This window comes from Pseudorca crassidens, chromosome 19 (assembly GCF_039906515.1).
Source record: "Pseudorca crassidens isolate mPseCra1 chromosome 19, mPseCra1.hap1, whole genome shotgun sequence".
NCBI lineage: Eukaryota > Metazoa > Chordata > Mammalia > Artiodactyla > Delphinidae > Pseudorca > Pseudorca crassidens.
This window is the reverse complement of record NC_090314.1, coordinates 3,529,290-3,548,441: the sequence shown is the minus strand read 5'-3', so window position 1 is coordinate 3,548,441 and position 19,152 is coordinate 3,529,290. Positions and strand designations below refer to the sequence as shown.

General features: G+C 58.4%; 3 protein-coding genes across 5 annotated transcripts in view; 2 read left to right on the top strand and 1 right to left on the bottom strand.

Moving 5' to 3' along the window:
• PEMT (phosphatidylethanolamine N-methyltransferase) overlaps positions 1 to 2,635 on the top strand; it is a 47,335-nt gene extending 44,700 nt beyond the window's left edge. The window contains exons 6-7 of the mRNA XM_067715917.1: positions 2,009 to 2,083; positions 2,381 to 2,635. Of these exons, the coding sequence (XP_067572018.1) occupies positions 2,009 to 2,083; positions 2,381 to 2,438 (133 nt within the window). The 3' untranslated portion in view covers positions 2,439 to 2,635. The remainder of the gene's footprint in view (positions 1 to 2,008; positions 2,084 to 2,380) is intronic.
• Positions 2,636 to 2,768: 133 nt separating this feature from the next.
• RASD1 (ras related dexamethasone induced 1) lies at positions 2,769 to 7,091 on the top strand. The gene is made up of 3 exons (XM_067715916.1): positions 2,769 to 5,462; positions 5,853 to 6,192; positions 6,412 to 7,091. The coding sequence occupies exons 2-3, from the start codon at positions 5,907 to 5,909 to the stop codon at positions 6,954 to 6,956; spliced, it is 831 nt and encodes a 276-aa protein (XP_067572017.1). The 5' UTR covers positions 2,769 to 5,462; positions 5,853 to 5,906; the 3' UTR covers positions 6,957 to 7,091.
• A 1,559-nt stretch (positions 7,092 to 8,650) lies between these two features.
• MED9 (mediator complex subunit 9) lies at positions 8,651 to 17,536 on the bottom strand. Of its 3 annotated transcripts, XM_067715918.1 has the most exons (3): positions 17,244 to 17,536; positions 10,109 to 10,256; positions 8,651 to 8,842 (listed from the first exon to the last, which is right to left on the bottom strand). In XM_067715918.1, the coding sequence occupies exons 1-3, from the start codon at positions 17,462 to 17,464 to the stop codon at positions 8,702 to 8,704; spliced, it is 510 nt and encodes a 169-aa protein (XP_067572019.1). In that variant the 5' UTR covers positions 17,465 to 17,536; the 3' UTR covers positions 8,651 to 8,701. The 3 variants fall into 3 exon arrangements, with proteins under 3 accessions (XP_067572019.1, XP_067572021.1, XP_067572020.1); XM_067715920.1 differs by having other exon boundaries at positions 8,651 to 10,256; XM_067715919.1 differs by lacking the exons at positions 8,651 to 8,842; positions 10,109 to 10,256 and adding an exon at positions 13,012 to 13,606.
• Between the last annotated feature and the right edge of the window lie 1,616 nt (positions 17,537 to 19,152).

Genomic DNA, 19,152 nt, shown 5'->3' with positions numbered 1-19,152 from the left:
GGCATGTGTGGGTCTGTGGGACACCCCCCAACCCCAGTCCCACTTCAGACCAGGCAGCCCCTGCCCACCTGCCTTCAGCCTGGCCCCTTTCACCTGGACTCAGGCAGTGGGATCCAGTGGGGCAGGCTTCACATCCCTGACTTACCCACTCCCCAGAGCATCTCCCACATGAGACTGGCAGGGTGAACCCCATGCAGGTCCCCCTGCAGCCTGCCCTGCTAGCACACCCAATGTTCCCTCCCACTTGGGTCTTTCCAAACCCAACTGGAGATGTCCCCTCCTCCAGGAAGTCCTCCCCGACCACATGCCCCCCAACACACACACACACACACACTCACACACACTCACGTTCTTTCTCTGTGCTCAGACGGGGCCTCCAAGGGCAGAGCCACACACTGGGTCCTCTCTGTGCCCCAGCAGTGCCTGGCACCCAGAAGTGAGAGGTCGCTGCCTCCTCAGCGCTGTCAGGCCAGGCTCTCAGGAACACGTGAGGGATCCTAGGGGGGCCAGGCTCCCACAGACCCCTCAGGAGGACAGCAGCCATGCGGTGATGAGGAGGGGGCCTCGGCTGTGCTGGGGATGGAGCCCTCTGTCTGAGAGCTCATTAGAGACAAGCCATTACCCGGGGCGCCAGACGCTGACCCAGCAGGGCTGCCCCAGGCCTTCCGCAGCCCATCTGTCCCCGACCTGCAGCCCCACGGGTGGGCCTTCCGGGTACCCAAGCAAGCAGGTGTGTGGGAGCCCCAGAAGGCCCAGAGCAGCAAGATTCTGGGGGCACCAGGAACCGGGCCTTCTGTCTCTGGGCCTGTCAGCCCGAGTGAGACGCGCCCTCCCCAGTATGCACAGCCAGGTCCCTGGGACCAACCCCACCTGCCCTAAGCTCGGGGCCAGGCCTGGGCTCTGGCATGTGGGTCACTGTGGACCTCAGTTTCCTCATCTGCAGTGTGGGATGATCATCTCCACATAGGTTGTTAGGTGCGACAGGTCTTGGAAGGTGGGAAACTTCACGTGGACGGAACGGAGAAGGGCCCATGTCGGGGCTGACCAGGCACTGGCTGCCCCGACCCTCGCCTCCGTAGAGCCTAGTTAACTCTGCTTCCCAGGCAGGGGCCGTCAGCCTTAGGGATACACTGGCCACAGAGCCCTGGCCCTGAGGTCCCCTGGGGGGTCCAGCCTGCCCCTCCCCAGCACCTGGGCTGCCTGGCTGTGCGGGGGAAGCCCTGCCCACTCAGGAAACAGCACCAGGGCCAGTGAGCAGAGCCTCAGGAGGGCAGATCTCATTTCAGCCCCAAAGCATCTGTGGCCTTGGCATCTCCACGTGGCAGTGCCGAGGGCCAAGCGGCCCAGTCCGCCTCTCAAGCTTGATTTGAATGGAGCCCATGGAACGGGAGTTGGCGGTTTCGTAGGGGACACTTACCCTTCACTGTTGCTGGAGCCCCCAGATGGACAGTGTGATGTCCCAGCGGGAGGGGAGTGGGCAGGGCAGAGGGTCCCCAAAGGGTATTCGTGTGTCTTCGAGCCCCTGTACCTCGGGGCCCCTGGCCTGGGGCTCACGTTCCCCTCTGGCTCCTGGGCTCCACCAGCCAGCTCACCCACCTCTCTCCTCCCCGACTGTCTATGCAGGGGCTCAGCCCCCACAGCAGTCACCAGGAGAGAGCCCGTGAAGGGGCCCAAGGGACGCTCCGCCTGGCTTTGGCGGCCCTGGACCCACTTCTAGAAAATAGCCTGAGAACATCACCTCTGGTGGGCAAGGAGAGCGTTTTTTGCCCCGGGACAGCCTCCTGTGCAGAAGACACGCTGACCACTCAAGTGATTTGGGGAGGCCAGCCATTCCGTCCTCCCCACATCACTGTTCTGAGCTCCTGACTGGGGCTGGAGGCCTGTGGACAAGGAGCCAGGCCTGGACGGGCAGTGGCGAGCTAGTCCCCGGGTCAGGGCCTGGACCGTGGAACCCCGGTCCGAGAGAAGGCTGGACCCGGGCCTGCCCCTGACCCGCGTTTCCCCGCAGGCACGCCAGCCCTGCCGGCCTGCTGCTGACCACGGTGGTGGCGCTCACCTACACGGTCGCCATCCTGTACGAGGAGTGAGTAGGCGCCGTCTCGGGCCAGGGCTGCCGTGTACCATCCGCGTCACCTGCACCAGCCCTGCCTCTCCCTCCAAGGCCTTTCCTGGGGCCTGGGCAGCTGGCCACGCCGAGTCACCGTCAGGGTGGCAGACGAGCAGCTGAGAGCGGGCACAGGGTGGCCCGGGTGCCGGGCAGGTGGTGCTGGACCCTCCTGCTCCCACATGGACCCCTCACCCTGTCCACGCCGGGTGGGGGGCCTGGGTGGCAGCGTCAACCTCGACGCCAGCTGAGTGAGCCTCTCTCCCACCCCCGCAGGCCCTTCACCGCTGAGATCTACCGGCAGAAAGCCTCCCAGGCCCACAAGAGGAGCTGACGGACCGCGGCCACTCCGTGGGGGTCCCCACCTCGGGCTTGCCCCGAGCACACGCCCCTCGAGGGGAGGGGGAGAGCGGTGCCTGGCCTGGGCCGTCCAGTGCCTTGGAAACGTGGCTTGGGGGCCTGGAAGGTGCCGTGTGGCCCCAGAGCCCCCGCCACCCACCACATCCTGACCAATAAAGGCGCCTGACCCCAGCTCCTCCTTGGTCTCTGTCTGTCCAGGCCAGGGAGGGGCAGGCTGGGGTCTGGGAGGGGGTCCGTGAGCCAGGAGCGGCGCCACCATCCACGCCGAATTGGGGGGACTGCCCAGGCCTTTGGGCCTCCTGTGCCACCAGCCTCACCCCACTTCTGCCCCTTGGGGGGGGCCAGCGGGACCGGCCCTGCCTCGGCTTCCTGGGTCGGAAGCACTGGGCCCTCCCCCATCCCCCTGCTGAACCTGGTGTCTCTGGGTACTGACATTTCTCTGCTAATCCCTCGTGGACCTCGTGTGGCCACAAGGAGCAGCTGTGGGGCCATCCGGGGCCGGTTGCCGGGCCAGACCACAGAGCCACAGGGACGGGGCAGGACCCGCATTTGGGCCCGGCCTCCCTTGCACAGCCCCCAGCCCTCCAAGGGCACAGAACTCGCCTTTCCTCCCTTCAGGATGGCAGACGGGTGTACTCTGTGTGCGCCTGGCCCTGAGCCTGGCGTTCTCACCTGTGAAGTGGCTGCCACAGCCGTGCCCGCCCTGGGCACCGGAGCTGCTGGGCCCCCACCCCGCCATGGAGCGCCTCAAGGGTGCCCTTTGGTGTCTGGGCTCCAGAGGTCTCCGGGCTCGAGGGGCCACAGGAGGCACAGAGGCTTATCTTACCCAACGCCTCTGCTCACCTTCAGGGACAGGAAGCTCACCCCTCCGCGGGCACCGCTGCACACACATCCTCCCTAGCCTTCAAGGACATGCTGGCCCCCATGGCCTAAGCCCTCCCTCTGTCAGGGCAAGACCAAGCACCTCTGGGCCTCTGACCCGCGGGTCACGCCGCCGTGAGGGGTGGGCCCGGAGTGGGGAGGGTCAGCTGTGATGGGAGCAGCCCGCAGCTGAGGAGGGAACTGCCGAGGAAGCGAGGTCAGAGGGGAAACCCAGCTCCGTTCAGCCCTGCCCTCTTCGTCAGGTGTGGCTGTGGGCCGGGGTGACACAGGACCCTCTGGGCGAGGAGCTGCTGGGGGTGGGCTCGAGCGGCAGGCTGGCGCTCAGCACAGCATCCATCCACACGCCCCCTGACGTGGCCTGCCCGGCACTCCTCAATACGGCTTTCAAGAACCTTCTAAACCACTCTGTGCCAGCAGACCAGGCTGTGGTGGACACTTCCTGCCTTGGGGTCCAGCTGTCCGACCCCAGCCCACCCCCAACGTTTGGGTTCCCCATTCCACTCTGAGCTGGAAAATCGCTTCATTGCAAGAAAATGATACAGGCAGGCGCTCAAGCATAGGAAGAGAGATCACTGGTAACATCGTAAACCTGGACAACCTAGAACTAATGCAGTGGTGGGAGGGAGGGGGCACACTTTGGGGAAAGAACGACAGGTGTGCTCAGGGCCTAATGAACTTGGCTGACCTGGGAGAACAAGTCTTAGAACCCGGCATCTGTGGGTGGGGATGGGCCCAGGTGCCAGGAATCGAAGGTTGAGAACCCAGGCTGGGCTCAGTACCCACCACTGTCACCAGCTGGAAGGGGCCGGACCTGGGGTCGGGGGAGGGAGGCTCTGACCCTAGGCTGGGTCCTGGCCCACTGACCACCCCAGGGAGAGCTGTGTTCAAACCCTGGACCCTGCAGTTACTAGCTGTGGGCCCTGGGCAAGTCACTTCCCTTGCCTCAGTTTCTCTACCTGTAAAATGGAGAGAGTAATAGTTCCCACCCCTCACGGGTGCCACGAGGAAGGACTTAAGAACAATGCCTGGCATGGAATACGTGGAATAAACACTCTCCTGGCCCCCCTGCAGAGGGTGTGAGATTCTGCTGGAATCCTCGTCATAGAGGGCTGGCCGAGAAGCCCATGAGAGTCTAGAGGCCCTGTGTAAACAGCTAGGGGTGCGGGCTGGCACCCCAGCATTGCCCACAGCTCCGACCTGCGTGGATGCGTGGATGGGTGGGTGGCAACAGCTAACAGCCCTGGCTTTCTCCCAAATCAGAGTGCCTCGCCTGTCACCACGGGGAGCGATGGCTTTTCCATGAGCTCCAGGCCAGAGCTGGCCAGCTCCGGCAGCCTCTTCCCCAGCCTTTCGGCAGCAGCCCACTCCTGGTTACTGATCTACCTGCTGCCCCCACCCCCCGGCTTGTCCTGCAGCCTCGTGGGTCATTTGCTATTGTTGTTATTACTAGGTCCTGCCCCTACACTGTTCGCAAGTTCTCAGCCAGTCAGAGCCAGACCGCCATCTTCCAGAAGAGGAACCCGAGGTCCAGAGAAGGCCGGAGACTGCTGTGATGCCCACACAGCATTCAGGCTCACTCTGGCTTCGAGACCAGCTCCCCCAACTATAAAAATGGGAATGTTGGCCCACGGGACTCCAGAGGCACAAAATGCTATGGGGAGGGGAGGGGACATTGGCCTCAGACTGACTAAGGGCAAACCTCTGGTCCTTCCAGTCTCCGACAGGAAGATGACGGGACAGCCTCTGGCTGAAAACCCCTGCCAGGATCCAGCGGATCTTTGGTTGGGAGAAAGGAGCTCAGCCTGCAGTAGAACGCGGGGTCGGGACGCTCTGGCTGCGCTGACTCCAGCCCTGAGCGTGGCACTCACGGCTCCCCGTTCCGGCGGCGGGGCCTCTGCTGCACTCTGGCGGCCGGAGCGCGAGGCGCCCACCTCGCGCTGGCACGCCCGCCCGGGAGCAAAACCCGCCTGGGACGCGAAGGGGCCTACGCTGGGCCAGTTCGCAGAGCTGGCGAGAAGATGGGCGGAGCCCGGACGCGGTGCCTAGCACCAGGCAAGCACATGCCATCACGCTGCCCAGTGTCGTTATTCTCTGGCGAAGCTGCGTCCCAAAGAAAGTGAGTGTGTGCGCGTGTGAGTGCTGCGGTGGCAGGGGAGTGGGGGGTTCTTTGCCCTAGGCCAGAGGCACAGCCGGGACTGTGTCCCCGACGCCCTTAGGGCCGCTGAGCCCCGCGCAGCGGAGAAGCGAAGGGTCCGCGCGCCCGTAGCCGCAGGCAGACCCTGTACCGTTTCCTTCCCGAGCCCCGCGGGCGGGAACGGGCAGCGGCCCGCGGAGGTGGAGGGAGCGCGCGGTGGGGCCCGCGAGCGTGCGCACCGTGACGCGCAGAGGCTGGGCGGGCGCGGGGCGGGGCGGCCACGCGGGCTGCATATAAGGGCAGTCGCCGGACGCTGAGAGGCAGAGGTTTCGTCCCGAGCTCGAGCCGCGCCGCTCTGCCCCGTTCCCCCAGCCACAGTCGACTCGTCTCGCGGCCCCGCGCCCGCCCCCGCGGTCCCTCTGCTCAATGAAATTGGCCGCGATGATCAAGAAGATGTGCCAGAGCGACTCGGAACTGAGTATCCCGGCCAAGAACTGCTACCGCATGGTGGTCCTTGGCTCGTCCAAGGTGGGCAAGACGGCCATCGTGTCGCGCTTCCTCACTGGCCGCTTCGAGGACGCCTACACGCCCACCATCGAGGACTTCCACCGCAAGTTTTACTGCATCCGCGGCGAGATCTACCAGCTCGACATCCTCGACACGTCCGGCAACCACCCCTTCCCCGCCATGCGGCGCCTCTCCATCCTCACTGGTGAGCCGGGACGGCCGGGCAGCGGGCAGGGGAGGGAGCGCGCCGCCGCAGTGCCGGGGACCCCTCGTCCCCGGACGCCTGGGCTGGAGGCGCGGCCGCGGAGAGTTCGGCGCGACCCTCGCGGCGGCCGGAGCCCCGGCGTCGGGAGGCCCCGAAGTCAGCCCGCTTAAGTTGTCCCCTGGCGGCTGCCCTCACCCTCTCCTTTTCTGCTCCCCGTAGGAGACGTGTTCATCCTGGTGTTCAGCCTGGACAACCGCGACTCCTTCGAGGAGGTGCAGAGGCTCAAGCGGCAGATCCTCGACACCAAATCTTGCCTCAAGAACAAAACCAAGGAGAACGTGGACGTGCCCCTGGTCATCTGTGGCAACAAAGGGGACCGGGACTTCTACCGCGAGGTGGAGCAGCGCGAGATCGAGCAGCTGGTGGGCGCCGACCCCCAGCGCTGCGCCTACTTCGAGATCTCGGCCAAGAGGAACAGCCGCCTGGACCAGATGTTCCACGCGCTCTTCGCCATGGCCAACCTGCCGCGCGAGATGAGCCCGGACCTGCACCGCCGGGTATCGGCGCAGCACTGCGAGGCGCTGCACAAGAAGGCGCTGCGGGGCAAGAGGCTGCGGCGAGCGGGCGGCGACCAGGACGACGCCTTCGGCATCTTGGCGCCCTGGGCGCGCAGGCCAAGCGTGCACAGCGATCTCATGTACATCCGCGAGAAGGCCAGCGGCGGCGGCCAGACCAAGGACAAGGAACGCTGCGTTATCAGCTAGGAACTCCCGCCCCGCGCGGACGCAGAGCCTCAGAAGACCCTCTTGTCCAAGAGTCAAGTGTCCGGGCCGTGCGTCCCGAGCCGCGTGCGCGCGAGCGCGGACGGGCGTCTTCCTTCCCAGCACTCCAGCCTGTTCACTGGGGAGACTCAAAGAAACCGAGAAGGGACCATTATCTGCTCCGGAAGGAAAGAGAGCTAGCTGAGCCCGGGCTTCCCCCACGTCCGATCCCCCGTAGGCGCCCGCTAGCCCCACCCGCCCAGCAGAGGTTGAATTTGCCTTGTTTCTCACAAAGACCTAAGAATGGGGGTGGGAATGGGAGTTAATCAGCCACCACTGGGCTTTCAGAAATGGGTCCTGCCAGCTGGAGGGCCAGGACAAAACGGGGCATTATCTGTGATTGGGGGTTGCCATGACAGCTGGCCTGAAACTGAGGGCGGGGTCCGGTCTAGGGAGTGCCTTGTTTACATGTGTGTGCAACTGCACAAAGCAAAACAGAGAACTTGCACTGTATGGTAGTTCTGGTGTCACCACCTGACGTGAACAAAACGTTACCTTTGAAGTTAGTCTTGTTACTGGTTTTTTAATGTAAAATAAAATAACTTAAAATGGAAAACCATGCTTCCTCTGCTTTTAGAAATAGGGGGAAGGGGGAAGGGTGAGAAGGGAGAGGCGGGTTTCAACTTCTGTGGAATTAGACTCCCCTTCCCCAGAGCTGGAAAATAATCCTGGCTTTCTGAACACAGCTCCAGCCCTCCTGGGAGAAAAGGCTCCACAAAAGCTCCAGCTGACTGGATGCCTTTCCGCTTGGGGAGCCACTCCTCAGAACGCCAGGACAAAAACAAAGCACTTCAGCGTCCTTCCTAGAGATGCACCTTTCCAGCTGTTTACCTGCCTAGGTTGCCCACTAGCCCAGCCCCAAGGGCCTCCGGGACCGGCCGGCGCCGTCCTATACTCAGCACGGGCCCAGGGCAACAAAGCGTCACCAAACCTGGAACCCGCAGACGGTTCAAGGGGTCCCTCGGGCCCTCTTCTGTGCAGGACCCTCATCCTGAGTCGGCTTCAGGCTCTGCCACGTAGCCACCTGGATCCAGTCACAATGAGCGGCCCCTGCCCCTCCGGCTCCAGGAAGCGCTCGGCACCCATGTGGGGTCCAGCACCCCCTCTCCCAGCAGTTGAGGGCACCCAGTCCCAACTCGGGACCCAGCTCTCTCCGCCACTAGTAACTGTGCACGCCTGGGGCAAGTGACGCCTGCCAAGCCCCAAATTCTCCGCCCGTGAAATAGAGAGCAGACGCCTCTGCTTGGGGTTGCTGTGAGGGCCACGGGCGACGTCTTACATGGTGCCCACCAACAGGCATCCAAGTGAGGTGTCAATGCTGTCCCGGGGAGGGCTTTCAACCGTTCTGGGGGACTGCCCCCCACCAGGGCCCAACCCACCTCTGAGAGGAGGAATGGCAGCCCCGGGGGCCCCCGGGCCAGCTGCACCCTGGGGATGGATGCCACTCCCGGGAGGGTCAGCCCATGTTCACGTTGGTCTAGCTGATGTGGCCGTGTGTGCTGGGGGCTGGCGCGGGGGCACAGAGTGGAGGTGCCCACAGTTCCTTCTGTCTCCTCCGAGCAAAGCAGAGGTTTTCCTCTCCACTATCCAAAGGGGAGGTCCTACTGTGAATTTCTCAGTACAAACCCAAGACATCCTGACAGCAGAGCACAAGTTCTTTTAATCACACGCTTGAAAAGTGCCACAAGTCACAACTCTGGAGCACAGGAGAGGCCCATGAGGAGCCCGTGTCCGCCGCAGCCTTCCGGGAGAGCCCGGCCGCCTGGTGTTTCTGAGCTTCGTGTCCCACAGTATTTGGTCGGAGCCTTAAAACCGGCCCACACACTACTCTGAAACGTCAAGAAAATAACTGATTCAGTTGATAACAGCCCCATGGTAGAGCTGGACTAACAGGTGACACCCACTTAAATTCAGAGCCTGCGCCTCTGGGCAAGGCCGCTGAAACCTGACACCCCCCTGCACGCCTGACATGGACAGAACCCCTGCTCAAAACATCTTCAACCTACATTCCTGCCAACTGGCAGGCAGCTGTTAAGCCCCCGACTCGGTCAGCACAGGTTATAAGCCCGTTTGTCCCGCATCCTTCAGAGGCGAAGGAAAGAGATGCTCTTACCTCAGTCTGGTCACACTAACACAACGTCCGTCTAGGTGAAACAAAGGTGTTTATAAGCATCTATGAACCAGGCCTTGGCCGCACGACTGCCAGGTGAGTTCTCCCCACCCCGAGGGGCTCTGAGCGGAGAGCACATCATGGCCGCCTGTTTGCGCGCAGTGAGGCCAGAGGGGAAGCCGCGCTAAACCAGGAACAGGACTCTGAGAAGCTGGAAGGGGTCTGTTCACCTGGAGACCACGTGGCCTGAGGCGGTCTGGCCATTCTTGGGCATGAAATGGCTAAACGAGCTGCCTGAAGGTGACAAGGGACAGAGGAGCAAGAGCCTCTGCCACCCACCCACACGTGGGAGGCAGAAACCTGGAGGCGGGGCTGCCGGCAGGGCCCTGGGTGGGCAGCCCACGGATGGTGACACCCACCCCTCAAACACAGAAGGAAACAAATATTCCAGAGCAAAAAGCCACCCTCAAGTCTTTAGGAAGCGTGCCGTTCTCCCAAGGCCTTTTTCTATCCTAAACCCTTGCCATGTGAGTGCAGGCCTAACTGTCCAGTGGACTCCACGCACCCTGCTGCTCACTCAACACTGGCTACCTGGATACCCACCACCTGGGCCGGGAGCGGAGGGGACGGGCAGAGGGCAGCCGCCTCCCTTCCCCGGGATCTGCCAGCCCAGCCTGAAGGCCGTGCCGCGGCCCCGCCCCTCCGGCCTCAGGAGCCCTCCTCCATCCGGCAGCACGCACACAGTCATTATGCATCTGGACCGTGGGGACAGTATACAAGGACGCCCAGGGAGGCCAGCACGCACACCGCTCCGCAGTCAGGGCCACGTTCAGCTAAGCAGGCAGTACCAGAGACCCCCTCCACAGGGCTGGAAGACAGGAGGCCCGTGCCCGCCTCGTGCCGGAGGCCAGCTCATCTACTCCTTGGGGATCTCGAACATGCACAGGCTCTTGTACTTCTGCAGGAGCTCGTTCTTGGTCCGGACCTGCTCGCGGAGGCGGTGCAGCTGCTGCTGCTGCCGCTCGGGGCTCAGGTGGATGCCAGGCATGGCGCCGACCACCTTGCGCATCTCCTGGAACTTGGTCCTGAGGGCGTTCAGGTCCTGCTGGACATCAGGGCTGTCCTTATCCATGCTGCGGAGGCAGAGGGCAGGTGTTAGCACCATCAGCCCAGACAGCTCCATCCTCGCATCCCCACGTCAGAATGCCTGTCGCCTGTGTCCCCGGCTGGGCTGGGCTGTGCGCCCGGGGGACGGGGCGGGTTCTTGCCTGTGCAGCCGTAGTGCAGGCGGCACCCCAGCCCCCAGCAGGTGCCCGCCGGACGCTGAGCCCTCCCGCAGAGCTGCTTCCCCAGCCCGGGCCATGGGCGCTGCACACACTGAGGCAACATTTGCTGAAAGAGTGGACGCCTGGCAAATAAGTTCCTAAGTGTCTGCTGAATGAATGAAAAACTCTTACCAATGTCATGTAACAAACAGCAAGTAACACTTGCTGAAATACCACATTTCTAATTTGAGACATTCCAGGCCAATCAGGAGACTATCAACGAGCAAAAGATAATTTTAGCTGATGTTCAGATGCTTGAACCTGTTTACATCCTAATTTCCACAGAGCTATTCATAAATTTTAAACTAGTTACAAGCTACTGGAAAATTTTCAGCAGGTACCCGTCCTCTCCCACCACACTCGTGTAAATTCCTCGCCTTCCGGTCACGCTCATTTTAAAGGCAGGATCGTACTCTTCACCTCACAGCTATTACTAGCTGCCCAGAGATCCATGCTCCCTGTCATGACTAAATTAAAAGCAAACAACAAGAACAAAAACCTTCACCTACGATCAAAGAAACGGCCTGTCAGTTGCTCCTATAAATTTTTTAAAAGTTAGTAGATGGATGGATGAGCTTTTGAAAACAAGGCAGTTGAGACTAAAATCTAAAAGCTGATTCACAGGCTGTTTTCAAAGTCACTCACTGAGTAGCGTGAGAGGGGAAAACTGTCAATGATCGTTTATTTTTTTTAATAAACGTTCATCCCTGATGGGAAATTTCAACCCAGATGGTGCCAGTTCATGTTTCTTATTAATCATTTCTCTGCTTACGCAGACAGAATATCCATCTTTCCTGGCGATCCGCCGGTTACAGCTCATTCCTGACAAATGAGATGCACCAGGCCTGCTCACTATTTATCAATAGCTTGAACTTGGAAGCAAGATTTGGAGAATCAATAGTTTATTCTAGGGAATGAATGGCCAACCAAACATCTCCTCTTGCCATCTGAGGCCCTCAATTTGCACACACCATCAGTGGTACACCTTACCCCAGCTTCGAGGGAGCACCTTATATTCTAATTCTTTTATGTCTCAGCTCAGATCTACAACCCTGGACAGACACCACTTGGGCTTCTGAAATCATTCCACTTGGATGGCATATGTGCTAACACATCGTTACGAATTTAAGTCCCAAGGGAGTTTTGAAATTAAAATATAGTTTTAAGAAAACTGATTTACATCACACAAGTCTCAAAGGACAAGGTAAAAACAAACAAAAATATATAAAATAAAAATTAGGTAAATAACAGGGTCCTACTGTATAATACAGAGAACTATATCCAGTATCCTATGATAAACCATAATGGAAAAGAATATTAAAAAAATGTACATATATGTGTAACTGAATCACCTTGCTGTACAGCAGAAATCAACACAACATTGTAAATCAACTAGACTTCAATAAAAAAATGCAAAAAAAAAAAAAGGGAGGGGAGGAAATTAGGAGCTATTTATAAAGCCCACCCGGAGGGAAGCTGAGCTGGGAGGCGGCTGCGCAAGCTTCTCAGGCTGCCTGAGGCGGAGGCAGCGGGACCCTGACTCCAGCCGAGAGAAGAGATGGCCTGGGTACCAGAGAGCAAGCGGGAGCTCCAGGGGGCCCGCCTCTGTGGCCAGTGCTGGTCGGCACCTGACTCAGAAGGAAACAAAGGAGACCAGGCTGGGTGGAGAAGCACAAAATCCACAAACCAGGGCAAGGTGAGGGCGCTCAGGACACCACCGCGTGGCTCGAGTGACGGGCCACTTCCTGCCGGTCCTCTGGGCAGGCCCGGGTGATGCGTGGTGGCGCCCGGTGGGAGACACGGGCTCGGGCACACCACACAGTTCTAGCGGGTAAGCCTAAGAACGATGCTTCACTTGCAGGTGCAAACTGGCGTCAGCTGGGCAGGTGTGTCCACTGGTGACTCAGAAGCAGAAGGAACCACCAGGTCACTGAAGTCACGTCCTCCCAAATCCGAGAGGCATTTCTTTGATCTCTTGGTGGCATCCGACTCGGGAAAGAAATGGGAAACTATTTCTTCCTCCTCAAAACCTCCGACCCCCTCGGCCCCATGTCCCCACACCCCCAATGTCCTCCTCGCCGACCGGCCCTGGGACCAGTCTTCTCCCCACACTAACGTCAGTGGCTGGCATCTTTCTAAAATAGTAGGGCCTTTAAGTTACGACAGTTACAGGGCTTGAGGGAAAAGAATGTTTAATGACAGACAACCAAGGCTTACAAAAGGGAAGTCCCTCTAATCCCTTGTCCCAGGTAAGCTCTGTTAACATCGCTTTAAGATAGTCAGTAGCACACAAACACACACATACTTTTCAGTTTGTTTTGACAAATGTGGCCACACTCCACACACGGTTCTGATTCTCGCTTTCTTCATGTAGAATGCACCTTGGGTGTCTGTCCGTGCTAAGATGTACACGATTATACGGCTAGATGACTTGGCTGTTGATAGGTATGCGCGTATTTGCAACTGATCGCCTGCAATCCAAACGGCAATGACATCCCACACCTATACCCCTGTGTGCCGTGTGCCCCACCGCCCCCCGCCCCCTGCCAGCACAGCCACTCCACCTGCCACCCCCCTCAGGGCACCCCTGCACCTCTTCCCACTATTCCTGTGGACCCAGTCCTTTCCCCCTTCTAAAACCCTCTGTCCCATCTAGCTTTACAAAACCCAGGCCTGAGCTCAAAAACTTCAGATGGCTCCTCGGCTCCCAGGCAAGTTCACACTCTGTGTTTGTGTGCATGTGTGTGTACGCACAACCTCAGGACCACCCACAAACAGTCTCCGACCTCCTGGGCTCCGTGCTCTCCTCCCAAGAGAGAATTCCTTCAAACAGCCTACCAACAATCCCTATCTGGGCACTTGGCCTTTTCACTTGGATTCAGCAAAGAAGAAGACAAGGAAGGGCAGAGCTGCTGCAGGTGAGTCGTGGGGTCACCTCCTGGCCATCAGGACCCAAGGCCAGGCCGCGGCTGGTGGGTTGCTGGGCGGACTGGAACCGGCACATGTGTGGGAAGAGGCCCTGCGGGCTTGGGGTCCTGCTGACCGGCCTCGATGACCCCTGGGCCAGCTCCAGCCTCGCGCCCCAAATGAAGGTGAAGGCCGACCCAGCGTGAGGCCCCCCAACCCTCCTCTGCCACGTCCAACACGCCCGGGGGGACCTGCAAAGGTTTAAGTACCCGTGGTGACGGGTAATTCCACTAAGTGAGACCAGCCTGACAACCACGACTCCCTCCCTACATTGGATTTATGCTCCAGCTCCACCAAACCAACCGCGGACCCCCCACGGGTCAGGGATGTTTCTCGGCAGCCTGTCCTACCCCACCCACCTCCCCTCCCTTTCATACTTCTAGACATGCAGCTGGCATCTCCCCCAACAAGCCTTCTGACCCTTCCAGGCTCCACGAGGCCTCCTCCCCCTCACTGCCCTGACCCTCAGTAGCCTAGCAGCTCAAACAAATGCCGAGACACAGTGTTTAAAATCAGATCCCAGCCTTTCCTCAGGCTCACAGCACCTCCCTTCTCTCTGTGCGCATTGGATTTCCACTCTGCTGCTCAGTCCCGTCCTTTTTACTTGGGGTTTTCTTTCTTTTTTTTTTTTTTTGCGGTACGCGGGCCTCTCACTGTTGTGGCCTCTCCCGTTGCGGAGCACAGGCTCCGGACGCGCAGGCTCAGCGGCCACGGCTCACGGGACCAGCCGCTCCGCGGCATGTGGGATCCTCCCGGACCGGGGCACGAACCCGTGTCCCCTGCATCGGCAGGCAGACTCTCAACCACTGCGCCACCAGGGAAGCCCCTACTTGGGGTTTTCTTCTCATGCTTAGTGGCTTTGGCTGTCCAACCACATATTTAAGATTTAAGAGTAAACACTATTTGGGTTACATGTATAATACACTGCTTCCACCATGCTGAGTGAAGGAAGAAAAAGATGTAACCTTACAATAAGGAAAATGCTGATTATTACAATTTGGATCAGATGGGGAGCGGGAAGCTGAAGGCAACAGAAAATATAACTGTTTTATATCCCTTAGTAAAAAAATGGGGTATAAATAAATACTGAAGAATACTAAAAACCCAAACAGTGAAACACTAAAAGGCTGAGTGGAAACTCTTGAGTATGAGTGATGATCTACTTTCTTACAATGAACTAAGTTCAATGTCTCTGGGGTTGTGTGTCGGGATCGGACACCCGGGAGAGTCTGTTTTCTTTGGCTGCCAGTCTAGAAGCCCGGGGTGGGGGTGGTGAAGGCGGGGGCTGGGTCTCAACACCCAGTCTGTGGACTTGCTCTCAGCCCTCTCCTCAGGACGGCTCCCTTCCCTCAGGTCCTGCAGTGCGCCTGGTGTCCCCTAGTCCAGACACTCTCCAGCTGACTCTTTCCTAAAAACAACCTTGGGAAAGTGTGCGCCTTTACTTGTCTGCTGAGGTGGAAGGGTCGTCACTGCGTGCTTGCATCGGGGAGCGGACTGAGGGGGTCCATGTCCAAACGGCCTTTCAGGTAATCCTCCTGCTCTAAGTCCCCCTTCACCAGGGGTCCCTGGCAGTGCCATCTCCTGGGATTTGGAGGGGGCCACGGCCAAAGGCAGCTGCTCCGGGCTGCTCCTGGCACTGGGAGGTGGACTGGCCCTTGGCCATCGCTTTGTGGCAATCATCTCCTCTCCCGTCCTCTTCGGTTTTATGCTTTAAAACCAGTCTTCACTGTGCTTTCAGAGGGAACAAACACGTGTGGCCAACCCGCCACCTTTCACAGGAGGATGCTCTTGAGACTCCTCACAACAACCTTATGACTTAAGTATCACTAGTCCCCGTTCACAAGAGAAAAAGAGGCTCAGAGCAGCTGCTTCACCAAGGTCAGTACATCATAAAGCTATCATCTGAACCCACCATTTGAAGTTCATTATTATTATTATTCACATATTAGAGATAAAAAAATTAAGGTCTAGAAAGGCTACGTATTTACTAAGATTACAAGGCAAGCAAGCGTCAGCGGGCAGACCCGAATTCAAGGCTCTCTGACTTCAAAGCCCATGTTCTCTCTCGTGTACGTTACTTCTCGATCTCTGAGTCCAGCCCAACCCAACTGCTCTATCAGCGTGCAAGAATATACACCATGTATTTTCATTTTTCCATATTTTCCCTAAAACCAGAATAAGTATATTTGGGTTGATCTGGATAACGCTTTTATAATCAAGCATTGCCCTGGGATTGCAAGGTCTGCATTTGCGTTTGTGTTTGCTATGTCACTGCAGCCTAGAAGTGCTACTTGATGATCACAGGCTCATGAGGACAGACCGGTCTGCCTTACTCGATAAACAGTATGTTCGCACCAAGTGAAGCCAGATGAAGTCAAAGTCTACTGTGAGAACAAATGCTTTGCAGCTGTTTAAAAAGCGGTGGAGGGACTTCCCTGATGACGCAGTGGTTAATAATCCGCCTGCCAATGCAGGGAACACGGGTTCAATCCCTGGTCCAGGAAGATCCCACATGCCGCGGAGCAACTAGGCCCATGCGCCACAACTACTGAGCCCGCACGCCACAACTACTGAAGCCTGCGTGCCTAGAAGCCCGTGCTCTGCAACGAGAAGCCACTGCAATAAGAAGCCTACGCACCACAACGAAGAGTGGCCCCCGCTCACAGCAACTAGAGAAGGCCCGCGTGCAGCAACGAAGACCCAACCCAACCAAAAAATAAAAAAAGCAAAACCCAGCTGGGGGCTTCCCTGGTGGCGCAGTGGTTGAGAGTCCGCCTGTCGATGCAGGGGACGCGGGTTCGTGCCCCGGTCCGGGAAGATCCCACATGCCTCGAAGCGGCTGGGCCCGTGAGCCATGGCCGCTGAGCCTGCGCGTCCGGAGCCTGTGCTCCACAACGGGAGAGGCCACAACAGTGAGAGGCCCGCGTACCACAAAAACAAACAAACAAACAAGCTGGGCCAATAACAATATTTTCATGTTGTGAGTAGCAATTCCATTTCAGCAAAACATCCAGGACCACAACTGATGTTCACCTGAATGTTACTGTAAAAGTAACTCTGTTGTAATTTACTTTGTTTTGGTTTTTAATGGCTGAATAAAAATTTTAAGCCCAGGGGTTTACACTTTGTTTATCATAAATAACGGTAAAAAAATAATTTGGGCAAATGTGGGGATTGGGAAGATTTTGGGTGTGTGTGTGTGTGTGTGTGTGTGTGTGTGTTTCTTCTAAGGGTCAGTTTGAAAAGTTAGGTAACCTGAAGACTGGCCAAAAGGAGACAATCACCCCGTGACACCATGTTAGGGCACCGTAAGCGCTGGCAGACGGCCAGCACCCGTTTCCTGTAATGTTCCCATCATCACCCCTATAATCTCTTTGCATTATGGGTTATTCTCTCTCACGACGTTTTCCCTTCTAACTGGTTACCAACGTGGGGGTGAAAAGTCTGCCCTTTCACCTGTACACCCCACAGCACTTAGCAGTGTGCCACACACGTAATATGATACACATCTGTTGGATCTGTTGGGAAAGACGCCGAAGTGAGTACTATACCCCTAATGACAGGTGAGAAAAGAGGCTCAGAGAAGCCTGACTGGCTTCAGGCCACCAGGCTGCACACGAGTGGTCTGACCGTAGCGGGGCCTGCCAGCACGGGGCCTGGCAACTCCCAGGGCCAGAATCTGCTGAACTCTTGGGACGACTGGGGGTGGTCTCGGCGAGGCCGCTCCCCTCCGGGTCGGCCTCCTCCTTTGTACCGCGGGGCGCCCCCGGAGCTCGGAAACGTGACTGGCAGCGGGGGTCTTGCGGGCTGACCCCCCTCGAGCCTTACCATTTGATGATGTTGTGAACCAGTGGGAGGAAGGAGCAGTTCTCCTCCGCCTTCACGCCGGCCGGTGACGGAGGCCTCGGCGGCGGTTGCGGCTGCGGCGCGGAGACCGGCGGCGGCGGCTGCGGAGGCGGCAGCGGCTTCGTCTCGGGCAGCGGCGGCTCTGTGGGTGGCTGCAGCGCATCCTCGGCCTGCCGGCCGACAGACACCCCCACAGAAGCCATGGCGCCCGGGACCCACGGAGCCGGTTAACGGGGCCGGCGGCCGAGCGCGCCGGAAGTGTCTCGGACTCTGTACGTCACCACTGTGCGCCGCGGGGGCGGGACCTGGAGGGAGGCTGTGAGATCGCGCGCCAGGGCGCGGGGCGGGGACCAGGGCGTGGGGCGGGGCCAGGGCGCGGGGCGGGGCCAGGGCGGTCGTTACTAGGCAACAGGCGGCTGGAGGGTCCGGGTTGGCCTGGATTTGGCTGTGCCTGAGACAGCTAAAATTTTCAATAGTCAGAAATAGGCGTACTTCAGGAATAACATCTTATTTCTATTCACGTTACAAAGAGGGTCCAAAAGCAACCAGTACAAGAAGACTTGAGATAAATAAGGCCTCGCGAAGAGGGGACAGCACCTGCCGGGCACCTGCAGGTGTCAGACCCTGGGCCCGCGAGCGTGGAGAATCCGAGGGGAAGGGCCCAGGGTTCCCACCTGCGCAGATGCCTACAGGGGAGAGGCCCTGAGCCCGCCCTAAGGACGCAGAAACAAAGAAATTGCGAGGGCCTAATAACTGAACACTTAATTACTATCATAATTATATTATCACTTATCATCTTCTGGATGACACACGCTGTGCTAACTGTGGGGGTGGGGGTGGGAGGCTGTCTCAACTTCAACACGAGCGGGGATTGCCGAAGGGTATTAGTGCCAGGAATAAACATCGTATCCGAGGGGGAAGTCAACGTCAGGTATTCTCTGTACCTGTGGGCCAACTCCTTAAGCCCCTGGGTGTCAGTGTGCTCACCTCTAAAATCTTCTTGAGTTCAGGGTCATGACAGAGCTAAACTACTCTCCAACTTCAGACACGTGGCTGATCTCTGAAGGTGTCCTTGGCATGAGCTCTCGCTCCCTGCTGTCTTAGGCCAAAGTGGGGACTTCTCCTGGGTTTGTGGTTACGGTGCCCAAAACGAGTCCTCCCGAGCCATGATGTGGGGCTGTGTGATACATTTCTGGACAATGGGGACATGCATCCTAAGCTTGGCTAGGAAAGCCCTGCCCTTCCTCAGCGGCTTTGGAGAGGCAAGGGGTCCACAGTCATTGGCAAGAGCACTTAAGAGCAAGGTGGCTGGTCCCAGGGAAAGCCTCAACAGTGATATTTTCAGATGCATCTGGAGGCGTCTGTGGAGGCAGGTCCTAGGGGAGGAAAAGTGTTGAAGGAAGTGGGGAGGTCGGAGGGTGTGCTGAGGGGCGCTTTGGTAGCGGGCCTCCGCACAGCTTTCTTGTAAGTACTGCCCAGGGCACCCCACAGGGCGAGCACGGGGAGAGGGTGGCCTGCTAACCATGGGCCTCTCCCCCAGGGGGAAAGTTCAGGGGTCCTGGTGGAGAACAAGGAGGAAGGTCCTGCTGGGACAGGACTAGATGGGCTTGAAGAGACTGCACCCCATTGGAGTCATCTGGGGAGATAATGACGGTATAATAATAGTAATTACCACAACTACTGTGGATCAAAAGTAGGTACAAGGAACAGAGCGCAGTCATCTCATTTAATCCACAAAAAACCTCTAGAAGGTAGATGTTAGTATCACCATTTTATAGATGGTAGATTCTGGCCCCAGGGTCACACACCTGCCTGATACAAAGCCCATGGTCTTAACCAACACAGAGGACACCTCAGGTCCCTACCAGTTCTGTGACTGTATGATTCAAAA